The 12,027-nt window shown below is 40.9% G+C and overlaps 1 protein-coding gene across 2 annotated transcripts in view; it reads left to right on the top strand.

Annotated features, from left to right (window-relative positions):
• The window catches only part of LOC137327119 (RCC1 and BTB domain-containing protein 2-like), a 61,034-nt gene that overhangs the window by 1,250 nt on the left and 47,757 nt on the right, over positions 1-12,027 (top strand). For both annotated transcript variants that reach the window (XM_067992586.1, XM_067992585.1), the window contains exons 2-4: positions 1,554-1,725; positions 4,584-4,734; positions 6,164-6,330. In XM_067992586.1, coding sequence (XP_067848687.1) covers positions 1,600-1,725; positions 4,584-4,734; positions 6,164-6,330 — 444 coding nt within the window. In that variant the 5' untranslated portion in view covers positions 1,554-1,599. The remainder of the gene's footprint in view (positions 1-1,553; positions 1,726-4,583; positions 4,735-6,163; positions 6,331-12,027) is intronic.

The following is a 12,027-nucleotide window of genomic DNA, read 5'->3' as shown; positions in this document are numbered from 1 at the left end:
AAAGTGAAGCAGGAAACTGAAAAAAGCTGAGAAAGAAATTGAAAATGAGATATAGAGTGTTCTAAATAATCCCTAGGACTCTTTCCCCAAAGAAGATGGTAGTTAAAGAAATGAGATGGAAAAAAGGAATTAATTGAACCTGTGAGAAACAGAAAAGGAAATATAGCCTCAGATAGTCTTGGTTTGGTCCCACTATTGATGCTACATAGCTGAACATTGCATATGTGAATCAAATAATTGCAAATGACATGCAGTAAATACATAACTTTATCAAGAAGATCAAATATTAACGTAGCTGCAAAAATCAATTTTGTCCAAAGTACGATATCCCAGAGGGATCATACTCGACACATTATACAATGTAGTGTCAGTTTGGCTCAGTGATACTAATCTAATTTCTGAATCAGAAGATTGTGGATTCAAGCCCTACTCCAGGACTTGAGTACATAATCTGGGCTGACATTTCAGTCCAGTACTGAGGGAGTGTTGCACTGTTGGCAATGCTGTCTTTTGGATGAGAAATTAAATCGAGGCCCCGACTGTCTGTTCAGGTAGATGTAAATGATTCCACCACATTATTGGGAAAACAAACAGGAGAGTTCTCCTGGTGTACAGACCAATATTTATCCCTCAGTTAGCATCACGAAAAACAGATTAACTAGTTATACAGCTTATTGCTGTTTGTTGGACCTTGCTGTGAGCAAATTGGTTGCCACATTTGCCTATATAACAAAAGTGGTTGCACTTCATAAATAATTCATTATTTGTGAAGCACTTTGGGACATCTTGAGGGTGTGAAAGGCACTATATAAATGCAAGTTCTTTCTTTGTTTCTCATCTATAATTGTGAAGTTGACGTTTGGTATGGAGAAAGAAAGAAAAAACTTATTTATACATAAATAACGGTTGCTTGAACAAAGTGCCGGACTGTGACTGAACTGAACTCTAGTGAGAGAGCAAATGCCTTCAGAAGGGGGACAGAATGAAAGAAAACAATGTTTTACTATGTACTGGATATATATTCTATTGACTCTCATCGGGTCATTGGCAGTTTCTAGATTGCAAAATGTTATAATAGACCAGTGTATAGTTATGAGTTGATTATGCACTGTAATCCTAAGAAATTAAATCTGAAATGTTAACAAAAATGATCAGACACTGTATTAATTTACAAGTGATAGCTGGGTGCTTGCTAATCTAGTTGGCGGCGGGGAGGGGGAGGGAGGTGGGGAAGTGTGTATAAAATTCTAAGTTTGTTTGAAATCAGAAGTTGCAGAATACAGATCGAGTTAGAAAAATACAGCTGTGGCTGCTAAGATGTTTAACGACTGTTTTGTGAGTTGTAGCCTACATGTTATAGGGCACTAAAAGCACATATATTTCTTTGACATTCAGCTTGTGTCATGATTGTATTTTTGTGCATGAAACACACAAATAAACTTTGTGTCAAACTGTGAGGACCGAATTTGCAATTGTATCATGATGAACCGAAAATAAGAGCAGGGCTGAGATCAACACTGGCTGTTCATTTCTGTTACTTTGATTCTTTCCAGGTCTTGCTCGTCACTCTGTGTTGTGCTGCACTGAAGGACTCTTGTCATGGTGGATGTTGGGAAGTGGCCAGTATTTGCCTTGCTTCCACCACAAGAACTCTGTTTGATTCGTCTAGCCTGTGTCTTCGGCACGTCTGGTAACGAGGCTCTGTATGTCACTGAAAATGACGAGGTAATGTCATGCCTTTAGGAATCTCAAGTCATGTTTCCTTATTCTTAAATATTGAAAGCAAAAGTGAAATAGAACAGAAGTTATCATTTATAAAATAGGAATGCTGCCTTCATATTGAACTTTTTTTAATGATCTGAATAATTTTTCAACCGACCATGTTCAAGTGCTACTTCACCTCATGACTTCCTAGTCTGCTGGCAGCGTTTTGTGAGCTTGCAGTCACCCGTCTTGTCTTTCGGATGAGATATTAAACCAAGGCCCATCTGCCTCCTCGGGTGGATGTAAAAGAGCCCATGACGTGATTCGAATAAGAGCAGGTGAATTTTCCCGGTGTCTTGGCCAATGTTTATCGGTCAATCAACATCACAAAAGCAGCTTATCTGGATGTTTATCTCATTGCTGTTTGTGGGATCTTGCTGTGCGTAAATTGACTGCCGTGCTTCCTTACATTACAACAGTGGCTACACTTCAAAAATATTTCATTGGCTGTGATGTCCTGAGGTTGTGAAATTCACTGTATATGTTGCACCTGAGTTACATTGATTCGTGTAGATATTTGTATGTTTACATGATGCCAGTAAATGTTGTTTCTTGCAGCATGTTTGAATCTTTCTTTGAGTGCATTCAACCCAGCACTAATTAACATAACTTTATTAGATAAGAATAAAACTTTCTTCATTGTTGGAAAAGTTTGGTCACAATTATAGCTTTTGGCATTGGTAAAGTTAGCAATTCTTAATTTTTTTTTAAAGGGATGTTAGCAAGAATATCCTAACAGAAACTTATTTAGGAATATGTGTTTCCAGGATTATTTTGTTTTTACTTCAGACTTCCAGCATCTGCAGTATTTTGCTTTTCGTTTTACAGATATCTGTCATAGAATCATAGAAATTTATGGCACAGAAGGAGGCCATTCGGCCCATCGTGTCCGTGCCAGCCGAAAAAGAACTATCCAGCCTAATCCCACTTTCCAGCCCTTGGTCCGTAGCCTTGTAGGTTACGGCACATCAAGTGCATTTCCAAGTACTTTTTAAATGTAATGAGGGTTTCTGCCTTTACCACCCTTCCAGGCAGTGAGTTCCAGACCCCACCACCCTCTGGGTGAAAAAATTTCTCCTCAACTCCCCTCTAATCCTTCTACCATTTACTTTAAATCTATGGTTATTGACCTCTCTGCTAAAGGGAATAGGTCTTCCTAGCCACTCTATCTAGGCCCCTCATAATTTTATACACCTCAATTAAATCTCCCCTCAGCCTCCTCTGTTCCAAAGAAAACAACCCTAGCCTATCCAATCTGTCCTCGTAGCTAAAATTCTCCAGTCCTGGCAACATCCTCGTAAATCTCCTCTGTACCCTTTCCGGTGCATCACATCCTTCCTGTAATGTGGTGACCAGAACTGTACCCAGTACTGTAGCTGTGGCCTAATTAGTGTTTTATACAGTTCTAGCATTATCTCCCTGCATATCCTATGCCTCGGCTAATAAAGGAAAGTATCCCGTATGCCACCTTAACCGCCTTATCTACCTGCCCTGCTACCTTCAGGGATCTGTGGACATGCACTCCAAGGTCCCTCTCTTCCTCTACACTTTTTAGTATCCTGCCATTTATTGTGTACTCCCTTGCCTTGTTTGCCCTCCCCAAATGCATTACCTCACACTTCTCCGGATTGAATTCCATTTGCCACTTTTCTGCCCACCTGACCAGTCCATTGATATCTTCCTGCAGTCTACAGCTTTCTTGCTCACTATCAACCACAAGGCCAATTTTTGTATCATCTGCAAACTTCTTAATCATGCCCCCTACATCTAAGTCTAAATCATTGATATATACCACAAAAAGCAAGGGACCTAGTACTGAGCCCTGCGGAACCCCACTGGAAACAGCCTTCTAGTCACAAATACACCCATCGACCATTACCCTTTGCTTCCTGCCACCGGGCCAATTTTGGATCCAACTTGCCATTTTCCCTTGGATCCCATGGGCTTTTACCTTTCTGACCAGTCTGCCATGTGGGACCTTGTCAAAAGCCTTGCTAAAATCCACGTAGACTACATCAAATGCGTTAACCTCATCGACTCTCCTTGTTACCGCCTCAAAAAATTCAATCAAGTTCGTCAGACACGACTTTCCCTTAACAAATCCTTGATTAATCCGTGCCTTTCTAAATGATGATTAATACTGTTCCTCAGAATTTTTTTGAATAGTTTGCCCGCCATCCGAGGTTAGACTGACTGGCCTGTAATTACTCGGTCTATCTCTTTCTTCCTTTTTAAACAACGATACAACGTTAGCAGTCCTCCGGCACCACGTCTGTAGCCAGAGAGGATTGGAAAATGATGGTCAGAGCCTCTGCTATTTTCTCCCTTGCTTCTCCCTGTGCTATTGTCTTCCATGCTCATTTAGAGTCAGGTACAGTGAGTGACACACTAGCGGGCGTGACATGCAGTCTAGAAACCCGGCCAGGCTGCTACTTGAGCTGAAGTTTGTTGCAAAACAGCTGAGCGTCATGGTATCTGATGGTTCCATCATTTTTTTAAAACATGTTATTAAAATTTTTATGTTGTTAGCAATAGAGTGGATTTAGCAGTTCTGTGGCCAACAATGGGGGGGCAAGATTGGGATGTTTCTATTTGCAAAAACATGAATTTAACATACAGTATTTGTAAAACATTTTATTAATGAATGGATGAAAATTTGAAATTAAATATGTTGGTGTCCCAGGTGTAAAATTCTGCAGGATGATATTCTTTGAGATTGCAAAACAAAATGTTCAATCTGTTACTGAGGAGCAATTTAAATTGTCGAGGATTATAACACTAAATGCGAAATGAAATTTGACAGCTTGTTTCTGCAACAGGTGTTTGCCCTCGGCACTAACTGCAGTGGCTGCTTAGGAACTGGGGATATTCAGAGCACAATCGAACCCAGGAAAATAGAGATTTTGTGTGGTAAGAAGATCATTCATCTAAGTTACGGGAGTGGACCTCACGTGGTGCTTACAACTTCAGGTAATATATCTTCGGATAAACAAAGGAACTTTGACCATTGCTGCTCAGCTCCACCACTTTAACAAATGCTCTTGGTAGCTGTTGCAATTTTAAGTGGAGCTACCCCTGATGCACGGGGTGTTGGGGGGTTGGAGAAATCCTGGAGTTTCAGCATTCTGGCCAGGATTCAGGAAAGTGACTCCAGCTAATCTTAGATTTAATGACTGGGACTTAAGCAATTGTAGCTTCCATAAATCCTGTTAAACCCTTAGCTCTTTTATTTCATCTAAACTAATATTATTTTTTAACAGCTATTGCTCTTCCAAGCAACAATCTTTGGCAATTCCTGTGGAATGGAACATAATCTCCAGCCGGATGGAATCAGTGTATTGCTTATTATAATATAAGTGGAGTTGCACATAATTAAAGGACTTCTTAAACTTGAGCCTTTTGCCTTTCCAGGAAATGATTTATGTGCGTTAATCCACAACGCATAAGCATGTGTGTTTAATCATGGATTTTAGCACATCAGTATCTGCTTTGGAATTAAATAAAATTGAATGCTAAAGCAGACTATGATATGACCAGTCAATACATCTTGAGTCATTACATTATATTTGCTTATTAATCTTGCATATTTTTCTTGTCTGTAGTCCTCTCCATTTCTAAGTAGTAATTCTGACACAAAATAAGATTTTAAGCCAAAATTACAGTATTTTATGCATAGGAAGCTGAAGCCTTTGGACAGTCATTCAAGCTGTCAGTATGTTCGGTTTAAAGAGCTTAGTGCAGTTTTCACGCAATCAGACTGTTTTATACGAATGCATTAATCTGATTCTTCTTGCCGTATGCTTCCTTTGTCTCTGGAAGCTTATAGCATTTAGCCAGTTTCAGCTAGTGACAGTAGGGTGCTGCAATTGGTCGCAAAGCCTCTGGGTTCGGGAAGGGAAATAGCCGTTTTGATCCACAGTGACCCATGCTAATAGCGTGGATGCCAGCCGGGGACAGGATCAGGCTTCGAAGCAATGTGTGCAGCAGTTGAATAGCCCGCTGACTCGCTGTCAAGGCTCACATGAATAATGCCCACTTGGGCTCGTACCTTTAAGGTGCCCAGCACATGAGGAACTCTACTCTAGTGTGTGAGTCAGTGCCTTCAAGGAAGCATAGGAAAGGAGATTTAAAGAAAGAAATAGAAATTTGGTGCATCAAAAAAGGAGAAATACTATTTGGGGGCAATAGCTGTCATTTGCGTAGTTTTAAACTTTTTTCGTTTTTTTTTAAAGTGATAATGTTACTAATTCTTATTGTGTTAATTGGAGTATTCTGTGAAAATAAAAGGACAGTTGCTTTCTTCAGACTTTATTCAAAAACAAATTGCACCAATTACTAGGAAGCTAAACATTCCTGTGTTACCAAATCTAAAAAGAAGCGTGCTGTTATTGGTTTGCAGATGGAGAAGTTTATGCCTGGGGGAATAACGGTTACAGTCAGCTTGGCAATGGAACAACTACTCAAGGATTGTCTCCTTGTCAGGTTTCCACCAATCTGCTCCACAAGAAAGTAATCGAGGTGGCTTGTGGATCCCATCATTCCATGATACTGACGTCTGATGGGGAAGTGAGTACACTCTTTTTGGAGATAGATGTTTATTAAGAAACATATACTTGTATATACCACAAGACCTCCGGGATCTCCAGTGTAGCACTTTAAGTATATATAAAAAAGGGTGGAATGAGATAAGGCCATGAAGCCCATTCCTTTGGATGGACCATCCAAACTTGCACTATTAAAGACTCTTCCCTAACATTTATCTACTGAAAGATGTATATCCAAATACTAATTGAGTAGTTGGAAGGAATTGGGTCTTAGTGTCTGTATGAATTAGCAAGGCTGGATTAGCTGGTGGTTTTCTCCAAACTCAGTGCTGGCCTCAGCGGTCCTAGGGCCCCTCCATGACCTCGCCCCTCCCTACCCCTGTAACCTCCTCCACCCCTAAAACCTTCTGAGAACTCTATGTTCCTCTAAGTCTGGCCTCTTGTGCGCCCCCCACTTTCTTCGCTCTGCCACTGGTGACCATACCTTCAGCTATCTAGGCCCTAAACTCTGGAATTCCCTCCCTAAACCTCTCCGTCTCTCCACTTCTCTCTTCTCATTTAAGACACTCTTTAAAACCTACCCCTTTGACCAAGCTTTTGGCCACCTGTCCTAATGTCGCCTCCTTTGACTCTGTCAGTTATTGTCTGATGACACTCCTGTGAAGTGCCTTGGGATGTTTTACTACGTTAAAGGTGCTATATAAATGCAAGTTGTAGTTGTGTAAGACTTAAGCTGCATTATTTTGCAGCATTGTTATCCTGGATGTTTGGAGAGCAATGCCAAACCTACCTCCCACATTTGTATATACACACGCCATTTACTCTCATTTTAGGACCACTACAGGAGACTAATTTGAAAAATGGAGACCTAGTTTTCTGTTCATCGTTTTGGCATTCTTTAGCTATCTCACCGCTTCCCTCCATGATTGGTTGACATGAATGGTGTGGCCAAATTACTTGCCTTTTCCTTCACCATTAGGAAGTCAGATATCCTGATTGAGATGTGGGAAAAATTGTCCATCTGGGTGTTGAGATATTAGTTGAGGCAGAAACCTTCTAAAATGTTTCTGGATGACATTTATTCAGTGGGAGGGTGTTGGTTTTGTTAGATTTACAATTCATCAATATAGTAGTGCTTAAATATAGAACTCATGCACATGTTAAAAGTTGGTTATGATGTCAGATTTATTTTTGTCATGTGTAGTAAAATGCAAAACTATTTGAATATATATTGCATTTGGTGTCCTGTTGATCCTGACACATTCTTGTAAAATTTTGTATCTGAAAAGTGAGGAAATGCAATGCACTATTTATAGTGCAGTGTCACTGTTGCTGCAGTATGGTTCAGGACCTTGTACTTTGATTTTTGGCATCAGTAAAGGACACAGAATAATAATCATGGGAGATTTTAACTACCCCCAAATAAACAGACAAGGATAGGTAAAGGGGAAAAGGGAATGGAGTTTTTACAATGTGTGCAGGACTCCTTTCTTACCCAGTATCTAAAAAGCCCAACAAGAGAGGAAGCACTACTGGACCTAGTAATGGGAAGTGAACCAGAACAGATAAGAAAAGTAAGCGTAGGGGAATATGTAGGCAATAGCAATCACAACATAATAAGTTTTAAGATAAAGATTGAGAGAGACATAATTAAGACAAAGACCAAAGTAATAAATTGGAAAAAAGCTCATTTTCAGGGGATGAGCATGGAACTAGAGAAAATAAACTGGAAAAAATTACTGACAAACAAAGAAATAGAACAGCAGTGGGAAACATTTAAAACGGCAATCAATAGAGTCCAGGAGAGATATATCCCACTAAAAAAGTAAGAACAAGCTAGCCAGTAGTGACACACCATGAATGAATAAAGAAATAAGGGGGGAGATAATTGATAAACTAATCAAACTTAGAGAGGATAAAACCCCTGTTCTGGATGGATTGTATCCACACATAGTAAAAGATGTTAGGGAAGAGATTGCTGAGGCACTATTTTATATATATATATATATATATATATATATATAAATATAAAAATTCATTAGAAAAGAGAATAGTGCCAGAGAACTGGCAGACAGCTAGTGTTATTCCTGTATTTAAAAAAATGAGATAGAACAAGTCCAGGGAACTATAGACCAGTTACCTAATGGTGGTAGGAAAGATAATGGAATCCGTGCTCAAAGATGTAAAAGAAAAACATCCAGAAAATGAAAATATAATAAAGAATAGTCAGCACAGATTTCAGAAGGGAAGGACGTGCTTGACCAAGTTTATTGAATTCTTTGAAGAAGTAACAGAAAGAGTAAACAAGGGTATTGTAGATGTAATCTGTTTGGATTTTCAAAAGGCCTTCAATAAGGTACCTCATTGTAGACTCATGATGAAGGTCAGAGTATGTGGAGTCCGGGGACAGGGAGCAGAATGGATAGCAAGCCGGCTAAAAAACAGAAAACAAAGTAGGTGTTAAGGGTAGTTACTCAGACCGGCAAAAGGTGGAAAGTGGTGATCCATAGGGATCGATGCTGTTATTCACAATTCACATACGATTTGGACTCGGGAATCGGAAGTACAAATTTCAAAATTTGCGGACGACACCAAATTCGGGGCTGTAGTTAATACAAAGGAAGAATGCGTCAAAATGCAAGAAGCCTTTAATAAAATTGCAAAATGGGCGTGTAATTGGCAAATGAATTTCAATATAGATAAATGTGAGGTGGTCCATTTTGATAGGAAGAATAAGGAGACCACATACTGCTTGAATAGTAAGAGTGTAAATGGAGTAGAGAAGCAAAGGGATCTGAGGGTACAGATACACTAATCACTAAAAGTAAAAAGACAAATCAAGCACTGGGGTTCATTTCTAGAGGGATAGACTTGAAAAGCAAAGAAGTTATGTTAAACTTGTATAGATCCTTGGTTAGACCACACAGAGTACTGTGCAAGTTCTGATCTTCGTATTATAGAAAGGATATAGAGGCATTTGTGAAGGTGCAAAAAAGATTCACAAGGATAATACCAGACTGAGAGATTGTTTCCTGAAAGGTATAATCAACAGGCTGGGGCTCTTTTCTCGAGAAAAGAGAAGACTGAGGTGTGACCTGATAGAGGTCTTTAAGATTATGAAAGGGTTTGATAGGGTACATGTAGATGTAGAGAACATGCTTCCTCTTGCTAGGGGACTGGGGGCCATAAATATAAGATAGTCACTAATAAATCCAACAGGGAATTCAGGAGAAACTTCTTTACCCAGAGAGTGGTTAGAATGTGGAACTTGCTACTACAAGTGAGGCAAATAGCATAGATACATTTAAGAGAAAGCTAGATAAACTCATGAGGGAGAAGGGAATAGAAGGATACTTTGGTGGTTAGATGAAGAAGGGTGGGAGGAGACTCATGTGGAACATAAACACTGGCATGGACCTGTTGGGCCGAATGGCCTGTTTCTGTGCTGTATGTCCTATATAATTTAAACTGTGGGGCAGATTCAGAGGCCAATGACTAATCTGTATTGTGCAAGATTTGCTTGTGTAGTTGCAGTTATGACCTTTCCCTTCGAGTTGTGGATCACCTTTGGTGTTAGGGAATAATTTGTGCAGGCCAGCAATGTTAAAAATGCTACACTAGCTTGTATGGGAGCAGTGAGATGGCAGCCTACGCTTGATGAGAACAAAATGCTGCCTGCAGCCATCGTTTCCACCTGTCATCAGAGCACTTTAGGGCTGATTCCCTGATTGGGCAGTCCCAGCATGGAGTGGCACCTGCTGGGTGCAGGAAATCATAGAGTTATACAGCACGGATAGAGGCCCTTCGGCCCATCACCGGACCACAGCCTCTAATTTTCTGTCCGTTAATTTGATGGAAAATCAGGGGCTGCTGTCATTCCCTGTGACTGCTGCCAAATGCTGGGAGCGCCCAAGAATTGACTCTTTCATCTCGAAAGGCAGGGATGTAATGTTACAGTAGTCTCAGAATTAGTCAGTGAGCAGACTGAGATTAGGTCCCTTTATGACAGAGGGTATTGGTTTCCATTTTTCATAGTTGCTTACAAGCTAAGCAGTTCTCGATTCACACTTTGTTTATCACCACGGCAAATACTAATTTAATTATAACAAAAATTTCCTTTTTCAGATATGGTGGGGTAGGACATCGGAGTATTTTCGCTGTTAATATAGTTTCACCTCTAACTTACTTCCTAATATGTATATTAGTGTTAGCATATCAGTAGGTTAGTAAATACAATTTGTTACCAGAAAAGCACATCCAACAATTTGCATTTATGTAGCATCTTTAACGTAGAAAAATGTCCCAAGGCGTCTCACAAAGGTGTAAAGCAAAATGGAGACGGAGCTAAAAGAAGGAAACATTAGGAGGGAGGACCAAAGGTTTGGTAAATGGGGTGGGCTTTGAGGAGAGGGAGGTGAGAAGTGGAGGCGTTTATATAAGAACAGAAGAAATAGGAGCAGGAGTAGGCCATACGGCCCCTTGAGCCTGCTCCGCCATTCAATAAGATCATGGCTGATCATCGACCTGATCTCCACTTTCCCGCCCGATCCCCATATCCCTTGATCCCCTTAGAGTCCAAAAATCTATCGATCTCAGCCTTGAATATATTCAACGACTCAGCATCCACAGCCGTCTGGGGTAGAGAATTCCAAAGATTCACAACCTTCTGAGTGAAGAAATTTCTCCTCATCTCAGTCCTAAATGGCCGACGCTTTATCCTGAGACTATGCCCCCTAGTTCTAGACTCTCCAGCCAGGGGAAACAGCCTCTCAGCATCTACCCTGTCAAGCCCTCTAAGAATCTTATATGTTTCAATGAGATCACCTCTCATTCTTCTAAACTCCATAGAGTATAGGTCCATTTTACTCAATCTCTCCTCCTGGGACAATCCTCTCATCCCAGGAATCAATCTAGTGACCCTTCATTCTACCGCCTCTAAGGCAAGTATATCCTTCTTTAGGTAAGGTGACCAAAACTGTACGCAATTCTCCAGGTGTGGTCTCACCAAAGCCCAGTACAATTGCAGCAAGATTTCCTTACTCTTGTACTCCTACCCCCTTGCAATAAAGGCCAACGTGCCATTTGCCTCCCTAATTGCTTGCTGCACCTGCATGTTAACTTTCTGTGTTTCATGTACAAGGACACCCAAATCCCTCTGAACACCAACATTTAATAGTTTCTCCTCATTTAAAAACTATCCTGTTTTTCTATTCTTCCTACCAAAGTGAATAACTTCACATTTCCCCACATTATACTCCATCTGCCAGCTTCTGGCCCATTCACTTAACCTATCTATATTCCTTTGCAGACTTTTGGGTCTAAATTTTAAGACGGAGCCGGGAAGGCGGGGTGGGGTGCGGGTTTCCTGGGCGTCCTTACAATTTTGACGTAAGGACATCTTTTTTTTTGTCGGTTTCCCGCCCGACAGGCCAGCCTGATTGACAGGCTGATTCAGTCGGATGGGAGAAGTGGAAGGAAACAATGCGAGAAGATAAGTGTTAGATTGGGGGGGGGGGGCGGAATTCAGGGTTGGGAGTCACCAGGGAGTCGGGGGGGGGGGGGGAGTTGGGGTCAGTAGTCGTTGGGCGCTATCCAGTTGTGGGGGGGGGGGTTCAGGGAAGCACTCCTGCTCCTCCTGGCCCACAAGCAGTGCTACTAGGGCACTTGCGTGCTGTTTCGGGCCTTCTCACCTCCTCTCAGGCGGCGTGAAGAAGGCGGC

This window comes from Heptranchias perlo, chromosome 11, assembly GCF_035084215.1.
Source record: "Heptranchias perlo isolate sHepPer1 chromosome 11, sHepPer1.hap1, whole genome shotgun sequence".
Classification (NCBI taxonomy): Eukaryota; Metazoa; Chordata; class Chondrichthyes; order Hexanchiformes; family Hexanchidae; genus Heptranchias; species Heptranchias perlo.
This window is presented reverse-complemented; position numbering and strand designations above follow the sequence as displayed.